General features: G+C 39.1%; 1 protein-coding gene across 3 annotated transcripts in view; it reads left to right on the top strand.

Moving 5' to 3' along the window:
- Window positions 1-25,592, top strand: part of LRRC28 (leucine rich repeat containing 28) — a 158,117-nt gene that overhangs the window by 116,533 nt on the left and 15,992 nt on the right. For all 3 annotated transcript variants that reach the window (XM_027571285.2, XM_027571284.2, XM_027571283.2), the window contains 2 exons: window positions 18,722-18,897; window positions 20,419-20,578. In XM_027571285.2, the coding sequence (XP_027427086.1) occupies window positions 18,722-18,897; window positions 20,419-20,578 (336 nt within the window). The remainder of the gene's footprint in view (window positions 1-18,721; window positions 18,898-20,418; window positions 20,579-25,592) is intronic.

The following is a 25,592-nucleotide window of genomic DNA, read 5'->3' as shown; positions in this document are numbered from 1 at the left end:
GTGCCTGTATAGGCTGACAAAATGCAACCCCAGAGATGTATTTCAGAACCTTCCGTGAAACAGATAATAGAACATGCTGTGGGGTTTTTAGCTCAGTGATTTTTCGACAGCTGGTTATGTGACTGCTGTGGTACTCAGTAGTACTCAGTCATTAATCCTAATGAGTTCTTTTTTTTTTTTTAAAGATTTTATTTATTTATTTGAGAGAGAGAGAATGAGAGATAGAGAGCACGAGAGGGAAGAGGGTCAGAGGGAGAAGCAGACTCCCTGCTGAGCAGGGAGCCCAATGCGGGACTCGATCCCGGGACTCCAGGATCATGACCTGAGCCGAAGGCAGTCGCTTAACCAACTGAGCCACCCAGGCGCCCAATCCTAATGAGTTCTTAAAGGATCTGTAATACAGCCTAATTCTTCCAAGTAGTAAGTTAAATACCCTCCATCACCAAGATACACGGAACAATGCAAGCAAGCTCCAAGGCTGAAGGCAGTTCTTCCCACATCTAAGCCTTCAGAGACTGCACTGAAGTCTCTACCACAATTAATGAATAGCTTTTACTTAAGATAAAGAGCCTTCTACTTTGTTGTGTAGATATGGATGTTATCGATGGCCAGAAAGTTCTATACGTGCTGAGTAGAGAGACATTTTTTAATCCTTGACTTGGTATCTGGTAGCAGGAGTAACGAATTTTATAATTAATTTTCTTTGAGAAAATAAATAGTAGGACAAAATATGCAAATTATCAGCTAGTAGTCTAAAGTTATTATAATTTATTATAACATCTTCCTTTGGAAGTAGTAATAAGAAAATAAATAATTATTCAAAGAACAGTATCAAACAATTGGTTTTGTAATATTAGTCGTTTTTGGAATAGAGGCAACCCCACTTACAAATGAACTGTGATACAAAAGGCATTTTTAGTCTTGTTGGTTTAACTCAGAATACATTTCTCTTTAGAAGAAACTCTGGTGGTTATATTCCTAGCCAGCTCATTAAAACGTCATTTAACCCATTTTGCACCCCCAAAATTATATTTTATGGCAAAACATACTCTGAATTCTAATAGATGGTGGCTACTAAAGGCTTGGCAACAGAATTAAGGGGCCTCCTTTGATCTCCTTTATCTCTCTTGATGAAAGGGTCTCCCCCATTCCAAATCAAAGCGGGGGCTGCTTTGGGAGAAGGAAGGGCCAGGAGTAGAGCAAGTTTCTGAGGTAAACCTAATAATAAAGAGCAAAAGGGTACTTGAGGCCTAGAAAGTGCACTTCTTGATTCTAAACAAGGATCTTGGTTCACTTAGTTCATTCAGTGAATATTTATTGAGCAACTACTCTGGTCACTATGTTAAACAATGGCCATACAGTGATGAGTAAAGCAAATTCTTAGTACCTGGCCTTGTGGACCATATAATCTAGCCAGGAATCCAAATAAACAAATAATTGATCAAACCTGGTGTCAGTTCTCTTTAAGGAGATGATATTTAAGCTGAGAACCTAAGGATCAACATACTTGGTTCTCCACTGCTCTCACATGTTGCTTCTTAGATGTAGGCCTAGAATATAAGAACCCACTAGCTTCTGCTGTACTGTACCATCTCTGAAACAATTACATTACTTCTTCCGATGGGGAGTCTAAGAGAATTAGAGCAACAGAGCAAAATAAACACAGCTTTAGGGACTGTGGCACAATATGAAAAGTTTGCTGTAATTCGCATCTTCAAAGGAAAATGCAGAATCAGATATAAAACTGTAAACAAGTATAAATATAGCAAATAACAAATGTTGTACAGTTTCAAGAAACCTTAGAAGTCTCACATAATTATCTTTGGTATTCATGGAAATAAAGTTAACACCTCCTTATTACGTGTTCACTTATTTGTCATATAATTATTGAGCATTAACTAGCAAGTCAGCACTATGCTGAGAATTGTGGAAAAGACAAAGATAACTTAGATGTTTATCCTAATATATAAAAATAAACTGTTAATACAAAAAATAAATAGCTCAAGAGAGGTAGAATGATAGAAATTTAGAGCCTGGGACTATCTTTTATGACCTAGCCGTGAAGTTATACACTGTCATTTCTGTTATACCCTCTTGATTACACAGGTCAACCCTGTTCATTATGGGAGGAGACTATGAGTACTAGGAGGGGAGGCTCATGGGTGCCATCTTAGAGACTGGCTAGCACAGCTTCCTTGCATCCAGTGCTCTTTGCCAGCTTCATAGAGAAGTAGGATTTTTATTTTGTCTTTGACTTTCTTACTGTTAGTATAGAAGTAAATGTCTTTAGTTCTTCCGTATTTTACCCAGAAAGAGAAGTCCTTCCTGTTAGAATTTTAGAGAATGGTAATTGGCACATTTGTTTACTTAGGAGAACTTAATGGTAAAAGTGATCCTATACCAGTTATTTTTTTCAGTTGTCTGATTTTTTGCAGAAAAGAAAACTGAGCCATTGCTTTGCTTTTTCTTATGTAAATAAGCAATTACAGCTGGATTTGGTACAAATTGGTTAAATGACTTGATTAAATGGTTTGTTAATATAACCACTTAAGGTAACAGAGTTGTTTTTATGAGAAATGCATTCTGAGTTCTGAGTTAAACCAGCAGTCTGAAAAAAATAGCCTTGGGGCACCTGGGTGGCTCAGTTGGTTGAGCGTTGGACTCTTGGTTTGGCTGAGGTTATGATCTTGGGCTCGGCGCTCAGCGCAGAGTCTGCTTGAGATTCTCTCCTTCTCTCTCTTCCCTCCTCCCCCTCAAATAAATAAATAAATCTTTAAAAATAAAATATTAATAAATAAATAGCCCGTACATCATAGTCTGTTTTTTTGTGGGGGCTGCCCCCCATCTAATAACAAGCAATATTAGATACCTGAACCCGAACCACACCTCGTGGGGCAAACACAAAGCAGTGTGGCTACAGATAAAAATACTAAAGTATGACTTGAGCTGTCAGTTGAGAGACAGAGTTTGCAGTTTGATTCCAAACAAAGTAATTGTTTATTAAAACAAAAATATTAACACTCCTTTTAAGTTTAAGAGGAATGTAACAGAATCTAGCATCTTTACAATATAACTTTCACAGTGTCCAGGATGCAACCCAAAATTACATGACATATGAATAATAAGAAAAATGTGGCCCATTCTCAAGGAAAAAGACAGTCAGCAGAGACTGACCTGAGAGGACCCAAACTGTTGGAATTGACAGATGAGGATTTTAAACCAACTATTCACAATGAAGTAAAGAAAAGTAAGTTTGCAGTGAATGAAAAGACCAGGAAAAAAAAAAAAAGAAACTATAGGAAAGAAACAAGTGGAAATTCTAGAGTTGAAATACAGTATCTGAAATAAAAATTTTTCTTGATGGGCTTAACAACCAAATGGGTATAACAGAGGAAAAGTCAGTGAGCTTGGAGGTAGATCAATAGAAATGATTCAGTGTGAAGAACACAGAGAAAAAAGATTGAAAAGAAAAATTAACCCAGCATCAGGGATCTGTCAGACAATATAAAAAAGCCTGATAGCAGTATAATTGGTGTCCCAGAAGGAACAGAATTTTCTTAATTTTTCTCTTTTCTAAGAGAAATGCAGCAAAAATGTTTGAAGAAATAACATCTGAAAATTTTCCAAATATGATGAAAGACTTAAGTTTACATTTTCAAGAAGCTTAGCGAACCGTAAGCAATATAAATTACAAAGAAAACGATGCCTAGGCAAAGCTGCCGAAAACCAAAGATAAAAAGAAAATCATGAAAGCAACCAGAGAAAAATGACAAATTATGTACAAAAGACTGTTACCTTCTCATCAGAGACTATGAGGGCCAGAAAACAGTGGAACAACATTTTTAAGGTGCTAAACAAACAAACAAACAAAAATTGTTAACCTAGCAGCCAGCAAAAATACTTTTCAAGAATGAAGGCAAAATAAATGCGTTCTCAGACGGAACATAAGTAAGCCTTAAATGAGGCCCTGCCAAGATGGCAGACTCTTTATCCAGACCAGGGCCATCCTCTGGGTGGCATAGTGTCCACTTCTCCCGTTCCATTTCCTGTAACTTAAGCCGAAGAAAAACCTTTTTGTTAAAAGGGAGGGTAAGTCTAGTAGCAGTTCCCACAATAGTGAACAAACGGATGACTTCATGTGCTTTCTGAAGAATTAAAAGATAGTTATTCGGGTGCTTTCAGTAAGAGTATTTAATTCTTTTAACATGCTGTTAGGTGAAATGGAAAGTGTGAAAACGCACGTGAGTTAATGTGCTAAATAACACATGTTCTGGAGCACAATCTTAGTGGCAAAATGTTGTCACTATTCACTTTGCTTTTAGGGTTAGATGTTGAATGGCAGCTCTGAAAACATTGAGTTGAAAGAAAATCGTGTGATAATTGTTATAAATTATTCTGCATAACTAAGCCCAAAGTACTAACATTTGTAACAGATTTCAACTCATTTTTATAACTCACTTAAGGATTCAGATGTACAATTTTTTGGTAACCACCCTGGCATTTAATCTAAAGTCATAAAAACTACCGAGTTGGAAGTCAAAGACACCAAGGCTCAATAATTGCCAGCTGATAATGATTTCAATTCATTGTGAACAGAGGCATATATGGGGCTTCCATCCCTCCTTGCTAGCAATTCATTTCATAACTACTTTTTCTGGAGATGAGTGACCCTAGCTTCCAAGGCAGATACCTGTCCGGCCTGCTCCCCCGCTTGTCATTCTCTTCCATGTGCCAGACACTGGCCAGTAGGAACTGTTGAACCACCCTGTACCCTGCGCATTCACAGAGCTGAATCCCTGTTCTGTTTCCCTGGAACATCATCATGCTGATGTTAATTCGTAACAATAGATTCCTTCATGGCAACATCTTAGACCGGTGTTTTGTTTTGTTTTTAAAGATTTTATTTATTTATTTGAGAGAGATATTTAGTGAGAGAGACAACACAAGAGGGGGGAGAGGGAGAAGCAGGCTTCCCGTGGAGCAGGGAGTCTGATGCGGGGCTCAATCCCAGGACCCCAGGATCATGACCTGAGCCGAAGGCAGACACTTAACCGACTGAGCCACCCAGGCATCCCTGGACAGGCATTTGACCAAATGTCTGTGTACTGTGATCTAGGCAAGTTGAATCAGAAGTTTAACCATCATACACTGTATTGTAGCAGATTAACAAGACTCATTTACTCTAACAGTAGAAAACAAGAACAGCTATAAACCTGACTTACCCGTTACTGTGTGCAAGGCAGTGTGCTCAGGGATTTATCTGCATATTGCATGTAATCTTCCCAGCAATCCTTGTGATGTTGTCCCCATTTCAGAAATGAAGAAACTGAAGCTCAGAGAGATTATGTAAACTATCCCAGCTCACCAAGCTGGGCAGCGGTAGATTTGTCATCTGCTTCATTGTCCATACTCTTAACCGCTCTCTCCTCTTTGGTCTAGAATCACCTCTGTATGTTTGAGCCTCTCTGCTAGCTCCTTGAGAGCAGAGACGGAAAATACCTTTCTCACTCCTGCATCATTTTGTGTAATAGGACTGGATATTTCATCTCTGATGAGGTCGAGGGAGGTTGGCCATGACCAGCAGAAAGATCCCCTAACTCGTGTGAATTCCTCCCTTCCAGTCTGCCTTCCTCATATAGCTGAGGCTCTTCTCCACTGTGAAGCAGAGAAGGCATTTAATAGACATATCCTAAAATGAATTTAATTAGCCCTTTATATCCAGTGGTGAAGAGTAGGAACTTCTGCTAAAGGAATTGTCAAACGGAAATTAGACCTTGTATAAAAAGAGAATCCACTTACTTGTTAATGTGAGCCTTTTCAGTGGTTTTAGTCAGACACCTGTCTTTTTAATTATGGGAGATGAGGAAAGCATTAGGAAAAATCTGCCTTTCAGTTCCCTCAACCTTTATTTGTTACTCTATATTATAGTTAAATTCCTTGGGCAGTGTCCATGTACAGTTCACGCACAATTGTATTAAGAAGCAGCAGCTGTTAAGGCAATAGCAGTATGAGGTAAATATTCACAAATGACTTGCTAGGTTTTTATTCTGCATTTTCATTGTTTTATGGTTTTGCTCAGGGTTCTTACACTACAGCATGGCTATAAAGTTTGAAAACAAATAATATTATTTTACCACGTACATTAGTCAGGGTTCTCCACAGCAACAGATCCAATAGGATGTATGCGGGGGTGAAGGGGAGAGGGAGGTTGATTTATTTTGAGGAATTGGCTCATAGGACTGTGGGGGCTAGCGAGTCTGAAATCTGCAGGGCTGGCTGGAGACCCAGGGAAGAGTTGATGTGACAGCTTGAGGCTGAAGGCAGTTTGGAAGGGGACCTCACTCAGTCTTTTTCTTTGAAGGCCTTCAGCTGATTGGATGAGGCCCACCCACATGGTAGAGGGTGATCGGCTTTATTTACAGTCTACCGATTTCAGTGGTCATCTCATCCAAAAACTACCTTCACAAAAACACCTAGTCTGGTGTTGGGCCAAATATCTGGCTACCGTGGCCTAGCCATCTTAATACAAAAATTTAATCATCACCCCATGTGTTGTAGTAGATCATCAAAAGAATCATTTATTGTGTGTTTGCCTGTGTTTCCACACTTCATGGCCACACTGTGTAGTAGCATTTTGGATATGATTCCCTCATCTTAATTTTCTTTGTATTATGAAAGAAACAGTCATTATAAAGTGAACTTGAGATTCATTTCCTCATCTTCACAGAATGGTTCATAAGCTTAATATCCTTCCCACCCACGGAAATATTCATACCAAGCCACAGGTGTGCGTCTACAAACTCTCGTGCTGATGTGATCACACAGGCTGAACAGAGGTTTTGAAAGCGAGAGGGATAAAGGCAAAGTCAACATCAAAGGCAAAAATCGCAAGAATTTGTCTGTAAACTTTGACATGATTTGACAGGCCAGTGTGTAGCTGATTTGCCCCATGCACCCATGCCGGCTGTTAGATTATTGACAGTACTGACGTATTTCTACCCATGTTGGTGAAGAGCTGTTGGGCTAAGTCCCCCAAATCCCCCAACTTCCAAGTCGGCCTCTCCCTAAGGTCTCATAATCCACAACAAAAGGCTAATGACTAACAGAGCAGAGGGCTCCAGGACCGTGCCCCAGCAGCATGATACTGTTTGTTTTTGTTTTAATAAGGTGTAATTTACAGACAGTAACATTCACACTTTTTAGTGAACATTTCTGTGAATTGTGACAAATGCATGCAGTCATAAAGCCGCAACAATAACCAAGACACAGGACAAGTCATTCACCTCAAAAATGTCCTCCGTGTCCCTTTGAAATGAACCTCCCCCCTTCCACCCCAGCTCCTGGAAGCAGTGGTCTGTTTTGTGTCCCTATATTTTACCCTTTCTAGACTGTCCTATAAAATGAAGTAATAGAAACTTCCATAAACATTCATATATGGGGTTTTGTGTGAACATAAATTTTCATTTCACTTGGATAGAATTCCTAAGAATGCATTTGCTGGGTCATATGGTAGGTGTATGTTTAGTTTTATAAAAAACTGCTGGACTGCTTTCCAACGTGGCTGTGCTATTTTGTATTTCCGTCAGCAACTTAAGAGAGTTCTTGTCAGTTTTTTTTAATCTTTCAGACATCCTAATAGGTGAATAATGATATCTCATGGTTTTAATTTGCATTTCTCTAATGACTACTGATGTTGGACCTCTTTTCATTTGCTGATTTGCCATCCATCTATTTTCTTTGGTAAAGTGTGTTCCAATCTTTCACTCACTTTTTACAGATTGGATTGTTTCAAATTATTGACTCTTGAGAGTTCTTTATATATTCTGAATACATGTCTTTCATCAGATAGGTGATTTGCACATATTCTGTCCTGGTCTGTGGCTTGTCTATCAATTTATCCGACTTAACTGGTGTGTATCGTGGCACTTCATAGTACCCACCCACCCAACACACATGACTCAAGATACATTTAATTTAATCCATAAATAAGACACTTTCCAAAATCCTGTTTGACAGATTACTGTCATTTTTCCTATATAATCATTTCCTTAAATGTAGTGATCTTGTAATGTAACCAAATATAGATATTTGTAATGCTTAGGAGGTCATTAGCACATCTCCTGGTCCTGAGACTTCTGATGGACCCCTGCAAGCACCCCCAGCTTATTTCCTTTTTGGCACCATGTAGATGCCTTGGTATTCTTTTTCCCATTTCCTTTTTATCTTTTCTCTTTCAGACTTCTTTATCTATGTGTGATGACTCAAAACAACCAATCTGTGTTTGGAACTGCTTAGCAATCGATATGGAAACTGCTAGATAGAAGAGAAAATTGAACACGTTAGATGAGTTCACAGCAAAAGAACGCCTATAATACAGTTAGAAAATGTGTGATAGAAACTTCAAATGTTGTGGTAGATCATTGGTAAGAGAGGATATCAGGGAAGACTTTATAAAAGAATTAGATTTGGGGATGAGTAAGATTTGTATTTGGAATGCCCCGATGTAGAAATTTTCAGGCCCAATTTGGCCTGTAGGCAGGAGTGGCCATGATGCATTTTAATAAAGACAGCATTGCCTAGAGTAAGGTGTGTGATTCAGAATCCACAAGGAAACGGTAAAGCCACACACATCCATAGGCACCTCTCTGCTTACGTTCTCCTCCTTTTGAATCAACTGAGGGAAGAGGGTCATTTCTTAAAATTTGGTTAGAAGGCTTCCATATTTTGACCCTGCACATCAGTGTAAATTTCATTAGCTTACCAAAGGAACATTACCAATAACTTTGAAGTTCCTGTATCCCCCTTTCCAATTGTATGTTCTTCCCCAAGGTTAGCCACTATTCTGAATTTTATATTTATCATTCATTTATACTTAGTTATGATTTTGATATATGTAAATATCTCCCCATATAGTATATTGTCAAGTTTTGTATCTTTGTGTAAATGGATCATGCTGTATGTATGCTCCTGTGACTTGCTTTTTTTCATGTAACATTTTGTTCTTAGTGTTCAGCTTCTTCCCCATTTTTCTGCTCCTTTTTAGAGAAAAACTGTTTGAAAGAGATGTCTATACTTACTGTCACCACTTCCTTCCATTCTCACATCCACCTACACCGGTTAGGCTTTGATAACCCAATTCTACACCAAAGCCAGCATTTTCAGTGTCACTAGTCCCTTCCACTTTGCCAAATTCACTTCTCAGTTCTAATCTTTCTTGACCTGTCCAACACTTGATCAATTTCTCCTTCTTGAAACACCTTCTTCACCTCACTTTCAGAACACCTGGCTTTCAGAACACCATCTCTCTCGTTCTGCTCCTCTGTCACTATGCACCCCTTCTCAGCCTTTTCTACTGGTTCATCCTCATTCCCCCGTTCATGACATACTGGGCTCAGGACTCAAAACTCTTCTCCATCTGTATCCAAAAATTGCAATTCTCCACTCCAGGGTATTTGGAAATGTGTATAATTTGGGGAGGGGGTTGGCTTTAAGACTGGGTCTCTAGTGACATTTGGTGGAATGCTAAATATCTTGCAACACACACAGAAGTTCTAAACGATTATGAATATGTGTCCCCCTAAAATGCCAAGAGCGTCTCTGATGAGAAACATTTCTAGGTTGGTTATTTCATACCAACATGATTATGCTTTAAATATTACACATGCACGACTCCCACGTACAGAGTTTCAGCCTGGAACACTTGCCTGACCTCCAGATTCCTACATCCAACAGCATCCAATTGGCATTTCCACATGGATGTGTACAGTTAAATGTTAACGTGTCCATAATCAAATCCCCCAACTCATTCTTCCACAATCTGCTATACGTCAGTTGATGGAAACCATTCTTCCAGTTATTCTGCCTAAAAGCTTGGGGGTCGTCTTTGATTTCTCTTTCTCTTGCATCCACAGCCAACTCATTATATAGCCTGTTGGCTGTACATTCAAAAATATATCTGGGCTCTTGCCACTTCTCACCACTTCTATTTACTATATCTCCTTGACCTAAGTTACCATCATCTCCCAACTGTATTATAGCAGTCGTCTTCTCACTTCTGTCTCAACCACCTTGAGTCTATTTTCTACATAGTATCTGGCAATCCCAGCCAGGTCATAACCCAGATCCAGTTATCTCTATTCAGCCATCACCCTTGGTATTCCATGTACTTAGCATAAGAGCCAGAGCCCTTCCAGTGACCTGTGAGCCTGTACGTGACTTGTCTTCTAGGTCGTACCTTCAAACTCTTCTCCTACCACTCTCTCCCTTCCTACCTCCACTTCAGCCATATTTACCTCCTCCCTTCTTCTGGAGCACACCAGACTCCTGCCTCTTTGCATCTGTTCCTCCTCTATCTGAATACTGTTCTCTCAGATTTCTTCATAGTCTTAACACCACAGGTATTACAGCTTCCATCAGAATTCGCAATCTTAGCACTTATTAGACATATTAAGAATGGTTATTGTAAAATTTGTATCAGATAATTTCATCATCTGGCATCTTTTTTAAAAATTCTTTTTTTAATATCTTGTTTCTCTTGATTTTCTTTTAGGCTGTTTTATCTACCCTTATACCTCGTTAGTTTTTTTTTTTTTAAGATTTTTTATTTTTAATTTTATTTATTTGACATAGAGACAGAGAGAGAGGGAACACAAGCAGGGGGAGTAGGAGAGGGAGAAGCAGGCTTCTGGCTGAGCAGGGAGCCCAATGCGGGGCTCGATCCCAGGACCCTGGGATCATGACCTGAGCTGAAGGCAGACGCTTAACCATATGAGCCACCCAGGCGCCCCATACCTCATTAGTTTTGATTGCCTACCAAAATTGGTATATGAAGAACTGTTATATTATCTTAGGCCTCAAATTATATTCTCTCCCTGTAGAGCAGCCTCAAGTACGTGTGTCTTTTTATCAGTCTGTTGCTTCTCAACTCTGAATCTACCCTTTTTCCTGGAACTGGCTCCTATAGAACTTTCTCCTTTGTCATGTGGATTAATATAAGGTTTTTTCAGTAGAGGGCCATGGAGGGATACATCAAGGTCAGAAGAGGAGGAAGGCATTTCCCTTCCTGCTTCCGGGCTGCTGTTTTCTGCACAGTGGCTGGCAAAGGGAGACCTGGGAACAGTGATGCTGAAACTCACACTTTCCAGCCAGTTTCTCTGTTCCTTGGCAGACCACTCTTGCAGACCACCTGGTCATCTGCCACCCAGGCAGCTGATTCTGTGACCCAGCTCTAGCCCCCAGTATGTTTTCCATCCCCCAGCAGCCGGCCAGCTTCTCCAGCAAGTTTCTCCGCTACCTGGTGGGCTGCTTCTGTGGACTGCCTCCACAGCACTGCGTGTTCCTGTGGCAGCCGTGCCCCCAAATAGGTCTAGAGGGGGGAAGCTTTCCAAGTAACTTTCTTGTTCATGCTCCCTACATTCTGGAGATTTCTTTCCGCTTAACAATTCTTATAATTTTCCCTCTTCAAATTCCTGGTGTGGTTTTGCCTCCCGACTGGACACTGACCAATACAATGACCTTCTGGCCGTTTGGGAGGCTCTTTTCAGTGGCTGGCAGTTTCAAATCCATTTCAGGAATTGAGAAGATTTGAAGTTAGGCTTCAGTCCTTGAGATGGCCGCTACCTTCAGTTCCTCCTTACTCTAGGGGCCCTTTGTGTAGATGATTTTTCAGTCCTGCATCTGCCTTAATGGGCTCTGGATGCCAATATTTGTCCCTGTAGGTCCCTTTAGGCGGTTAAATGCTGCTCTGCTTCAAGCAGTCTTTTCAGTAATAATTGACAAACACCCTTAGGAAAGAAATAGCCCCAAATGCCGGTTTGTTCCTCAGGTTCTATCTTGTCTTGGATCTTGGCTCTATAATTTTTCCTGAATGTTCTCCGAGGCCGTGAAGCAGATATTTCATCCAGCTTTTGATATTGTCTTCAGTTGGTTACTGTTACCTGGCTTGCCATCACAAGAAGTGAAACTTCTTTATAAATCTGTTCATCTCTTTCATATCTGTCTTACTAGTTCCTCTTTTATTCTTTTTTTTTTTTTAATTTTTTATTGTTATGTTAATCACCATATATTACATCATTAGTTTTTGGTTATTCTTTTTTTTTTTTAAGATTATTTATTTGAGAGAGAGAGAGTGGAGAGAGGGAGAGGAAATCTTAAGCAGACTCTGCCTTGAGCATGGAGCCCAACATGGGGCTCCATCTCGTGACCCTGAGATCATGACTCTGAGATCATGACCTGAGCCAAAACCAAGAGTTGGGCGTTTAACCGACTGCACTACCCAGTTGCCCCAGCTGCTCTTTTATTCTAATGTTGTATATTTTTAATTTCTCTCTTTAATCAGTACATGCCAGGCATATTTTTTTATTTGAAAGAATGAGATTTTGGGTTTATTTATACTTTCTATTCTTTTCATCAATTTCAGCTCTTAGGTTTTTCAATATCCTATTCATACTTTGTATTTATTTTGCTTTGCTTTTCCGGGTATATATATATATAGCACGTGCGCATGCACACATATACACACACACCTCTGAAACCATCAGTACAATTAAGATAATAAACATATCCATCACTCCCAAAGTTTTCTCATGCCCCTTGGTAATCATTCCTTCTGCCCCCATCCTGTCTCCGGACAACCACTGATCTGTGTTCTGTTACTGTACATTAATTTGTATTTTCTAGAGTTTTATATGAATGCAATCAAACAATATATTCTCTGTTTTGGTCTGGCTTCTTTCACTCAGCGTAAGGATTTGGAGATTTATTCATGATGTAGTGTGTATCAGTAGTTCATTCCTTTTTATCGCCATGTAGAATTCCATTCTATGGATATACTACAGATTACTTCCATTCACTTGTTATGGACATTTGTGTTGGTTCTAGTTTTTTACTTCATTACAAATAAAGCTGCTGTGGACATATGTAGACTGTCCTTTAATGGTCCTAGTCTTAAATTTACTTGGATAAATAGTAGTAGAGAGTCTGGATCATAGATATCCTTAATTTTTGAAGGAACTGCAAACTTTCAAAAAATAACTACCATTTTGCATTCCCACCTCAATAGAGAGATTTTCAGTTCTTCCCTATTTTTGCCACTTTTGGAATAGTCAGTCTTTTAAATTTTATCCATTCTAATTGTTCTGCAGTGGTATTTCATTATGTTTTTAAATTATATTTCTCCAGTGAATAAGAAGATTAACATAACATAAAAAAAAAGAATGCACATCTTTGCTTGTCTTATTTGCCGTCCATATATCTGCTTTGACATAGTGTCTATATAAGTCTTTTCCCCATTTTTTTCTTGGGTATTTGTGTTCTCATAGAGTTTTGAAAGTTTTTTTTATAGATTCTGGATACAAGTCTTTGTATATATACTTCCCACATATTTTCTCCCAGTCCATGGCTTGTCTTTTCCTTGTCCTAATAAGGCCTTTTAAAGAGCAGACATTTTTTATTTTGATAAAGTCCATTTTATCAATTTGTGCCTTTATGGATCTTGCCTTTGGTGTAACCCAAATCACAAAGGTTTTTTTCCTGGGTTGTCTTCTAGAATTTTTAAGGTTTGGGTTTCCATTTTGATCTGTGATTCATTTTGAGTTAATTTTTTATATGGTACAGGTATGGCTGAAGTTCCTTTTTTTTCACATATGGATATACAGTTGTTCCGGTACCATCTCTTAAAAATACTATTCTTTCGGGCGCCTGGGTGGCTCAGTTGGTTAAGCGACTGCCTTCGGCTCAGGTCATGATCCTGGAGTCCTGGGATCGAGTCCCGCATCGGGCTCCCTGCTCAGCAGGGAGTCTGCTTCTCCCTCTGACCCTCTTCCCTCTCGTGCTCTCTCTCTCTCTCATTCTCTGTCTCTCAAATAAATAAATAAAATCTTAAAAAAAAAAAAAAATACTATTCTTTCTCCACTGTATTGCCTTTGTACTTTTGTTGAAAATTAGTTGTCCTGGGGCGCCTGGGTGACTCAGTCGTTAAGTGTCTGCCTTCGGCTGAGGTCATGATCCCAGGGTCCTGGGATCGAGCCCCACATCGGGCTCCCTGCTCGGCGGGAAGCCTGCTTCTCCCTCCCCCACTCCCCCTGCTTGTGTTCCCTCTCTCGCTGTGTCTCTCTCTGTCAAATAAATAAATAAAATATTAAAAAAAAAAATAGGAAAGAAAATTAGTTGTCCTTATAATGTATGGGTCTATGTCCAGAAACTCTCTTTGCTCCATTGATCTATTGGTCTGTTTTGACACCAATACCACATTGTTTTGATGACCATAGTTTTACTGTAAATCTTAAAATTAGGTAGTGTTAGTCCTTGAAATTTTTTTTCAAAGTTGTTTGGCTATTCTAATTGTTTAGCATTTCCCCATAAATTTTAGAATCAGAGTTTCAATTTATATTTTTAAAAAAACCTATGGTTTTGACTGTTGAATCTGTAGATCAATTTGAGGAGAATTACTATCTTAGCAGTTTTGAGCCTTTCAATCCATGATCACAATACAAATCTTCATTTCTCAGCAGTATTTTGTAGTTTTCAGTGAACAGGTTGTGGGCATCTTTTGTCAGATTTATCCCTAATTATTTTCATATTTTTCATTCTATTGTATATGGCATTTAAAATTTTTTTCAATTTCCAATGATTATTGCTACCATATAGAAGTACAAATAATTTTGTATACTGACTTTGTGTGCTCCAGACTTGCTAAGTTCACTTAATAGTTCCAGTAGTTTTTTGTTGTTCTTGTTGTTTTGTTTTGCTTTTTGTTTTTTTGTAGATTCTGTTGGACTTTCTACATACACAGTAATGTCTTTGGGGAATAAAGGCAGTTTTACTTCTTCCTTACAAACCTGGTTGCCTTTATTTCTTTTTCTTTATTACCCTGGCTATAAGCTCTATACAATGTTAAATAGAAGTAGTGAGAGAAGACATGTTTTTCTTGCTGAACTTACTGTGAAAACAGTCTTTCACCAGGTATAATATTAACTGTTGTTTTGTCGTAGATAGCTTTTATCAGATGAATAAATTCCCTTCTATTCCTAATTTGCTAAGATTTTTTTTGAATGGGTGTTGAATTTTGTTAGACAACTTTTCTGTATCTGTTGAAATGATTATGTGATTTTTCTTTTTTTAAAGTTTTAGTATAATGAATTACATTGATTTCTAATGTTAATGCAATCTTAATTGGCAAGATAAACCTCATTTGGTCATAGTGACTTGATACATTGTTGAATTTAATTTGCTAAAATCTTGTTTAGATTTTTTCCAACTATGTTCAACAGTGATGCTGGGTTTTTCGGGTTTTTGCTGGGTTTTTCGGGGTTTTTTCCTCTTATAATGTGTTTGTCTGGTTTTTGTATCAGGATAATGCTGGCTTCATAGATTGAGTTGAGAAGTATTCCAACCTTTTAACTACAAGTTGAGTTGAGAAGTATTCCAGCCTTTTAACTACAAATTCAACTTCTTTAATAAATATAGGGCTGTTCATCTTACCTCTCTCTTGAGTGAAGTTTGGTAATCTTTGCCCTTCAAGGACTTTGTATTGGCATAAAATTGCTTATTGCCTTTTTGTTATCTGTAGAAACTGGGCAATGTCTCCATTCTCATTCCTGATAGTAATAATTTGTGTCTTCTCTCTGATTAGTCTTGTTAGAAATTTATCAATTTTATTCATTTTTTCAAAGTTCTACCTTTTAATTGATTTTTCTTTATTACTATCCCGTTTTCTATGTCATTAATTTTTTTAATTCTTTATTTAAATTCAATTTAGTTAACGTATATGTATTCTTAGTTTCAGGGGTAGAATTTAGTGATTCATCAGTTGCATATAACATCCAGTGCTCATTATATCAAGTGCCCTCCTTAATGCCCATCACCCAGTTACCCCATACCCCCAACCCACCTCCCCTCTAGCAACCCTCAGTTTGTTTCTGATAGTTAAGAATCTCTTATGGTTTGCCTCCCTCTCTGTTTTTATCTTATTTTATTTTTCCTTCCCTTTTCCTATGTTCATCTGTTTTGTTTCTTAAATTCCACCTATGGGTGAGATCATGTGGTATTTGACTTTCTCTAACTTATTTTGCTTAGCATAATACCCTCTGGTTCCATCCACGTTGTTGCAAATGGCAAGATTTCATTCTGTATGATGGCTGAGTGATATTCCATTGTGTGTGTATATGTGTGTGTGTGTGTGTATATATATATATATATATATCTTCTTTATCCATCTGTCTATGGACATCTGGGCTCTTTCCATATTTTGGCTATTTTGGACATTGCTGCTATAAACATTGGGGTGCATGTGCCTCTTTAAATCACTATGTTTGTATCCTTTGGATAAATACCTAGTAGTGTCATGAATTTTCTTGATGCTCTTTATTTCTTCTATTAAGTTTTAATTTGCTCTTTTATCTCCAGTTTCTTTAGATGAGAGCTCTGTATGTAACATGTCCTTGTTCTAGGCAGTGATTATAATTATTATTATAATGACCTTTACTGCCAGTTCTGTCAGTTCTTGGTTGATTTCACTTGCATGATTTTTCTCATTATAGGTCATATTTTCCTGTTTATTGGAAAGTCTGGTAATTTTTTTATTGGATGCTGGATGGTGTGAATTTTACCACATTGAGTGCTGGATGTTTTTGTATTCATACAACTATTCTTGATATATGTCCTAGGACACCATTAAGTTCATTGGGAACAGTTTTAGCTTTTAAGATAGGGCTTTTAGGATTTGTTAATGGGAATTAACAAATGGGAATAGAATAGTGTTCAGTCTAGTGCTAATTATTTCCCACTACTGAGATAACACCCTTCCATGCACTCTACCTAATGCATCATGAACTGTGAGGTTCAAGTCTGATTGATAAGAACAAGCACTGTATTCAACCTTGCATGAAAAAGATAAACCTTTCATCTTTTCAACTGGTTCTTCCTCCAGCCCCAGACAGTTTCCTCACATGGCTGTGCTGATCAGTACTCATCTGAATACTCAAGGGGGACCCTCTGCAGATATCCACAGTTCTCTCTTTGTGCATCCCTCTACTCTGAGGTTCTCTCTCCTGCAACCTCTAGCTGCTTTGGACTCCCTGAGCTCTTAGTTCCTTGTGCTCAATTTAAGGTGCCTGTCATCCTGTGACGGAGTTCCTCTTCCCTGATTCAACTGTTCTCTTCAGTTGGGTCTCTGCTCAGATGTCACCTCCTCAGAAAGACTTACTTTGATTAATACAGCTCTCACTCCCCTCTCACTCTGTTTTATTGTAGATTTACCTTTTCATCGTCTGGCTCTCCTCACTATAAGAAGCCCAATTCTGATCTTACATATGTACCTAAAAGGACTGTATGCTCCTATGTATCAAATAATAGACACAAAAATGTTCATAAGAGCACAACACTAGAAACAGTCCGAATGTTTATCAGTTACTACACAGCAATGAAAAGGAATAAACTGTAGTACATGCAGCAACATGGAGGAATCCCAGAAATATAATGTTGACAAAAGGAGCCAGATACAGAATGCGTCATGCTGTTGAAAAAGGCAAAACCAAACCAGAATGTTCGCATTTGAAATAGTGGCTCCCTTTTAGATATGGGTTTTGCTCAGGAGGGTGTCCCAAAGTAGTCTTCTGAGGTTCTTTCTTTTGAGCCAAGTGGAGAAATTGGTTGGGTGAAGTCAGTTGTGTCAGATATTGTCTCCTCTGCAAAATCTTCCCTAATTCCCTGGGTGGTCGGTCACTGTCTTCTCTGACCCAACATTAGACCAATGATATTGTAATTATTACATTTTCCAAGGGAAGGAGTTATTTTGTTTTGGTTTTGGTTTGGTTTTTGTTGTTTTACTTTAAGTATCTTTAACTGGCTGGTGTAGAGCTGATGCTCTGGAGACATTTTCTGGTGGAAGGAATGAGCAAATGAAGGAACCTCAAACACACAAGCCACAGGCTTCTGCAGCCCCAGCCTGTGCCCTCTCCCTCATTGCCAGAATTCTAGTGGAGGGCAGAGAGATTACCTCATATTGTATCTGGAGAGCCAAAGTTTGTTGGCACCTGTTTGTCCTTAGAGAAGAAAAGTCTTAAGACTTTTAGGTAACCTGGTGGTCTCAGAGAGGAGGTAGGATGAGGTCGGACTGCTTAGTTTTGGCAACCATGCAGCTGTAGGAACAAAGCTGCCTCCGCCTTCTTTCCAGTTATGAGTGGCTACAGGGGCTAGGCTACAGGGGCTAGGCTTCACTATGAATCTTTTCCCACAAGTTTATGGAAGGATCCGATAAAGTTATTTTACACCATTAAGAATCAATTTGCTTTGTGGGGTTTCTTCCCCTGCCACAAAAATTCAGTTAAACCAAAGTGCTATAACTTAACAGAGTACTCTTTTTGCCTTTTCATTTTGAAAATTTCAATAAGCATGAACTCGGAAAGGGTAATAAAATGAGGATAAAGGGAGCTTCCAGAGCAAATTGTGCAGATCTCCTGAAGGAAAGTTCCCTCAGAGTTTGTCCTTACTGGAAGTAACTGACCCTCAGCAATGCTATAGCTGAGTTCCAGCTGATGAGTTTACATTTCTGTGCCAGGCTTTATTAAGGAACCCAGGCTAGCATCTGTTCACTTTGAAAAGGATTCTGGCAATTCAGCAGTGTCTTAAAATTTTAAACGTATATTTTGATTAACACATTTTTATTGGCACATGTATTCTTTTCCTATTTTGCTAATACTACTGTGAATGTGCCTTTCTGTAGCTGTGGTGCTCCCATTCAAGTTTCCGAGGTGAAGCTGCTTTCTTTTTCATCGGGGCAGCTCACCGTTTTCCTCCCTGCCGAGGTGAAGGCCATAGGGACCGAGAATGATCACGTCCTGCCTCTGCAAGAGTTGGCCATGAGGAGTCTCCATCACACCTACCACAGTTTTCTTAAAGGTACATGGGACTTTCTTTCTGCCTCTTACTCGGTGACCTTAGGAATTGTGCTTCATGCTGCCTATTGGGGTGTCCGTGTTTGTTATTGTGGTGAAATATACATAACATAAAATTTGCCATTTTAACCAGTTTTAAAATGCTCTGTTCAGTGGCATTAAGCACATTCACATTGTTATGCAATGGGACTTTTTTGTCATTAAAAAAAAATTTTTAATATTTTATCAACACTGATCCTTCTGCACCAGCCCTAAAGGACCGAGGTTAGAAGTTAAACCATGTGGTTTAAATGGAGGAAATTGGTGTTTGGGCATGTATCTGGGGGAAGTGAGAAGGCTGGCAGAGGCACTTTCTTGAGGAGGGAAAAAAAAATGCCAAAGGCTTATCCTTAAAGCAAAGTTGGGTCCCTTCCAGCAGAGCAGGTTTTTGCCATGCGGCCTCCTCACATCTGAGAAATTATAGACCTGGTATTTCGGGAGAAATACCAGGAGTTTCAGGCAGTATTGTAGATCTCGGAGATGCTTTAAGAAAGCAGTAGGCAATTTTAATAAGATATGTTCCAAGTGTTTTTAAAACTGCTAAATGTTTAATCTTTGCTCTAAAAAAAAGAATAAAGATCCATTCAAAACATCTCCTATTAACCTTCTAGAAATGCCTAACACAAAGTTATTTTTTAATACTAAAAAAAGCCCTGTAATTATTCACCTATGGAGAAATTCCATTTTTATAAATGGTTATTGATAAAGTCCAGACAGATATAAAGGATGATAACATCATTTGTAGTTCCTTCCCAAAGATGACTCAGTAATTTTTTTAGGTTTCACCTCAGTGTGACCCATTTCCCTCTCTGTCTTCTGGATGTTTACCATCCGTGGCAATCCAGTGGACACTTGTGCTCAAGATTGCCTGGGCCACTGGGATGTTTTGCTTTAAACGTTTCTCTTGTATAGCTCAGGCCAGGCTGACAAGGAGGCACCCTCTCTATAAATGACAGCTCGCGGGAGTGAAACAAGGAGAAGCTTGGTTTCATTATTTTTCTTTTCCTTTGATTTCTTTGTTTCCCATTTTCATTCTTTTCAGTAAATATAATTTAGCTTGAGTAATGCTAAATGCCCAGTCAATTTAGGAAGAATTTAATGAAGGTCAATGTTAGTCTTTGGTGCCAGTCCTTTTTTATTCTCGGTCTCCCATAGAAAGTTTTACAAACCCTCCCTGGGTAAATCAGTGCCTTTTTTTAAATCTTTGTTCCTAAAGAATATTTGGTCATATTCTTTTCTTGCTTCTACCTCAGGACAGCTTCTGTTTGCTCTTAAAAGAGTAGATTTAGGTTTTTCTCTTAGTATCAAAAAAGTTAAAAAAATCTTTCATTTCCAAATAATTCAGTGCCTATCAGATAATAGTATTTTCAACATGCAATACTTTTTAACTAACCGAACTGACTTAGTAACAAAGAAACATATTTTAAGCCTAGTTGAAGGAAATCTGATTTTTTTTTTCATGCATGTTTTTTCTCTTGTGTTCCAGATTTGAACTTTCTGTCTCCAATCTCATTACCCAGAAGTCTCCTGGAGCTGCTGCACTGCCCCCTGGGGCACTGTCACCGGTGTAGTGAGCCCATGTTTACGATTGTCTACCCCAAGCTCTTTCCCTTGAGAGAGACACCGATGGCAGGGCTGCACCAGGGGTAATCACGCTTAAGTGGGCACCAGGGCTTACACCTGGGCAATGGGGGGAGGGGGAGGCCATGCATGAAAGTATTGTTAGGTCAGCAGCTGTCAAGGTGCATAGAATGCTTCCTGAGATACAGCTGAACAAAACAAAAGCACATTTTCAGTATCACGAGAAAACTGGACTTCCCTTTATTACTTTTTTGATCATATGCAGAACAGTTTTATTGTATATACTATTTAGAGTAGCTCATTCTTTGTAGGAGCATTTTCCTGCTATTCCCCTATTCACAATAGACTTTAGGCAATAAGGAATGTAAGAAGAAAATATTTGTTATATAATGGGACCAGCCCAGCCCTTCTATTTAATTGGCGTGGCTAACTGAAAGTGCATGGCTGAACATCGTGTGTGTGTGTGTGTGTGTGTGTGTGTGTGTGTGTGTTTGTGTGTGTGTGTTTCTGTTTTGAATTTCTAACACTTCCAAATGCCATTCTCTTGCCACTCTCTATTTCTTGGCACAGTGCCTTGAATTTGCTAAGAATGTTCACCAAGTAAAAACCCCTATACTGGTAGTTTAAAAAAAGAAAACCAGACAATTAAAATTAGGACATCAAATGAAAAATCCCCCATTGGCACAACCTCAGCATATAGATATTCTAAATTTAGGATTTTCTAAGTTTACATTTTTTAAAGTTTAAAAAAAAACTCTAACACCTCACTTATCCATCAGCTGGTATTTTGGGTTAGTAACTTTTTCAGATAACTTGTTACCCTATTCAGTGCCAAGAAGCGTTTCCTTTGTAAGCATTTTTATAGCATGAGGAGGGAGCCTGGGCGGGGTGCTGAACCTTTCTGAGCCTCAGGATGGGAATAGAAGAGCCTGCCGGAGGAGGGGGGGCATCGTGAGGATTAGCAGACGGTGAAGGTAAAACCTTGACCTATAATGGGTGTTCAACAAACGGTAGTTCCTTCTACTATCTGTCTACCCCACTCGCTTGCAAAACTGCGTTTATCTTGTTCCTACCCTGAATAATCCTGTTTTGTTAGACTTTTCAGTTCCCATTTCCCCTTTGTGTATTTTTAATGTCTCCTGCTTCATTGTGCCTGCCCACAAGAAGCCTTCTTCCAAACCTTTCTAAATTTGCTACTTCCAGTCCGAGGTGGTCACATCGCCAAATGTGGTGGAATGCCATTTAGAATAGAGTTAAAAGCACTGAGTCAGCGTCTGAGGGTGTCACTCCACGAATAAAAGGAACAGATGAAATCGGCACGGTGCCTAGCAGTCAGGTGCACAATCCCTGACTCCCACTCCTCCACTGGGAGCCTTTGGGCCAGGCACTTAACATCTCTGAGCTTCAGCCTCTCATTAATAAAGTGAGCATAATAATAATATCTACTTAATAAGGTCATTGTGAGGCTAAATGAGATCATTCATGGGAAGAGCCCAGGCATGTAATAAATACTAATATTAACTATTGTAATCTATTTTTTTTTTTTAGCTCAGAGACTTTTTGAAATTTCTTATATGTGTTTAGCAAATGCTCTTCATATCAGTAAGATACCATCATAGGATAATCTTACCTAATTCATTAAACTATAGTAAAACCCTTATGCATTATTGTATAATTTTCTATTGAAGACGTTTTCTTACTGAAAATATGAAAATGAAGACAATTCCGTATGGTCAGGATACGCTATCGGTAGCTGATAAAATTCTGAATACCTATATTCAAAAAGTTAGACTCTCTTTTTATCATGGTAATTAATTTGTGAAAATAAAGTAGATCCTTCAAATGAAGTAATTTTTTTGTGTTATCTTTATGTGAAATTTGGGGAATGTATTCAGTATTTGAACATTTTATTTGCTGTTACTTATTTCTCTGCTACAACCTAGAAATTCAGTGTGAATAATCTTATATTGTTTCAGAACAGAAATATAATAGTATTAGCTTAATAAAATGAATATATCCAGTACATAGGACTTAGGCAATGCCTGTTTGTTGAGCAAAGCCAGAAGTGCCTGTGTTTATAGCAAAGATGAAATGCCAAGATATAAACATGGCTTTCTGTGGTGAGTTAATGCTAGGGTTGAAATTGAGAGTTTGTGGCTTTCATTTGGTCCACCAGACTTTGTTCCTTCCCATGTTGCTATGGAGATTGTATTAAAAGCATTGACATCAGTTTCTATCATAGTCTTTAAAGTACTTTCTTTTGTAACTGAAAACCAAATACTTGAATTCAGTAGCTTACTGCTGAAAATAAAAGCAGCATTTTTTAATATCATAAACTCTAAAAGGTCTTGATAATAATATTTTTAAGTTTTATAATATATTCAGTTTAGTTTGCATTGCTTGTCCTAAAATAATACATTGTATCAGCCAATATCTAAATTAATGTGGACATCTGGCATTATTTTAAAAGAACATATTGGATATTCTTCTAAAATACCAAGCCCCATACAAGTGTTAGTTTCAACCTAAATTTAATACAGAGTGCAGTAAAAAGAAATTATAGTATTTTGCCTAAACAATAAATACCCAAACCTTCAAATATCCGTAACAGAGAAGAATGACTAGTATATTCATGATTTTGAATCCTTATAGTCATAGCAAATGTTCATTCCCCAAACTTACGTTCATTTATTAAAATGGAGAACATCAACACAGAGGGTTATTTATTATGATAATAACGTGTCTGGCTTCTCCTCACACAGTCATGGTTTACACAAGTTCTGTATTTCCCATTAGGAATTCAGGTTACTCAAGGTTTCTCAGATGTATGCATTCGTTTGCTAGGAATGCCACAACAAAATGCCACAAAACTGGGTGACTTAAATAAAAGGATATCTGTTGTCTCACAGTTCTGGAGGTGAGAAGTCTGAAATCAGCATGTTGGCAGGGCCAGTTCCTTCTGAGGGCTGTTGAGGGAAGGGTCTGTTCCTGGCCTCTCTCCTTGGCTTGGAGATGGCTCTCTTTTCTCTGTGTCTTCACATCATGTTCTCTCTCTCTATGTCTGTCTGTGTTTACACCTCCCCCCCTTTCTAAGGACACCAGTGATACTGCAGTAGGGCCCAACCTACTGACTCATCCTCCGTTCACTGATTACACCTGCAATGTTCCTGACTCCAAATAATGTTACCATATTATTCTGCTCAGGCTCCTGTAACAAAATACCATATCTCAGTGGCTCAACCAACAGAAATTCATTCCTCGCAGTTCTGAGGCTGGAAGTCTGAAATCAGGGTGCACGTGGTCAGGGTGTGGAGAGAGCTTTCTTCTTGGTTTGCAGATGGCCGCCCTTTTGCTGCCTCGTGTGGCAGAGAGAGTGTGAGCGCACACACACAAGCTCTCTGGTGTCTCTTCTTTTTATAAGGGCACTCATCCCATTATCCCTGTCCTCATGACCTCATCTAAACCTGATTATCTCCAGAAGGCCCCAACTCCAAATACCATCACATTGGAGGTTAGGGCTACAACATACGAATTTGGGAGGATACAGTTCAACCCATAACAATCTGGTCCAAAAATTCATGTCTTTCTCACATGCAAAATAAATTCATCCCATCCCAGCACCCCCAAAATCCTAACCCATTCCAACATCAACTCGTAAGTTCAAAAATCTCATTTCAAAGATCTAAATCAGGTATGGGTAAAACTTGGGTATAATTCAAGCGGGACTCCTCTGCAGGTAATGAACCAAGTTCTCTGCCGCAATATGTAACGTTTGGACAGGCACAGGATAGACATTCCCATCGCAAAAGGGAGAACATCGGAAGGGAAAAAGAGGTAATGAGTTCCAAACAAGTCCAAAACCTAGAAGGGCCAATTCCATTAGATTTTTAATGCTTGAGAATCATTCTTTGGCTAGATGCTCTGTCCTTTGGGCCCGCCACAGTGGTGCCTCCTCCCCCCACCCCAGCCTTGGGTGGAGCCCTGCCCTCTAAAACCAAGAAAGTTGCCCCATCCCTGGGCTCATTCTTCCCTTTCCCTGATAGCTCTCTTGCCCCTTTCCTGGTGGGAGAATTCCAGAAGCCTGACAGCCTTTCTTCACTCTGTCCCATCTCTGTCCCCTTCAGTCCAAGCTGTCAGCATTTCTGCTGATGTGGTTGATCGTGTAAACAGTTGTCCCTTGGTGTTCCCCCCCAGAGCAAGCTTTCTCATTATTTATAATACGGATAGGCTGAGAACTTTCCAAATCTTCAAATTCTGCTTCCTTTTTGCCTAACAGTTCCTTCAGTTTTAGTTCCCTCCTCTACCATTTTACTGTAAGCGGCAAAGAGGAACCAGGCCATTTGCTTTTGCTTAGAAATCTCCTCAGCTAAACATCCAGGTTCATTGCTTACAAGTTCTGCTTTCCATCCAGCAGAACACAATTCGGTCAAGTCCTGTGTGCTTTATGACCAGGGTCACCTTTCTTTCTAATAACACATTCCCCCTTTTTGCCCAAGACCTCAGCAAACGCACCTTCAACACAGCCTTCTGGTGATGCAATGTATGTATTCTGTAGGACAGTTAGAAGCTCTGTCTACAGCTCCGCTTTCCTTTGTGAGCCTCACCAGATACTCTTTAATATCTGCATTTCTACCAACAGTTTCTTCAAGGCAGGATAGGCTTTGTCTACCATGCAGCTCAGAATTCTTTCATCCTCTACCTGTTACCCAGTTTCGAAGCCACGTCTAGATTTTTAAGTATTTGTTACAGCAGCTTCTCACTTCCCAATATCTATATATCTGTATAGAGAGAGATCGATTTATTTTAAGGAATTGACTCACACAGTTGTGGGGGCTGGCAAATCCAAAACCATAGGGCAGCCTGGCAGGCCAGAAATTCAGGAGCTGATGTGATCTTGAGTCCAAATTCTGCAGGGCATGGGCTTGAAACTCAAGCAGGTCACTGCCTTAAAGAAAAGTCCTTCCACCTCTTTACTTTTTCTGTAAGGTCTTCAACTGATTGGGTGAGGCCCACCCACACCATGGAGCGGAATCAGCTTTATTCAAAGCCTGCTGAATTAAACGTTAATCGCATCTAAAA

The sequence above is a fragment of the Zalophus californianus genome, chromosome 6 (assembly GCF_009762305.2).
Source record: "Zalophus californianus isolate mZalCal1 chromosome 6, mZalCal1.pri.v2, whole genome shotgun sequence".
NCBI lineage: Eukaryota > Metazoa > Chordata > Mammalia > Carnivora > Otariidae > Zalophus > Zalophus californianus.
The sequence above is the reverse complement of the archived record's forward strand: the minus strand, read 5'-3'. Positions and strand labels throughout refer to the sequence as shown.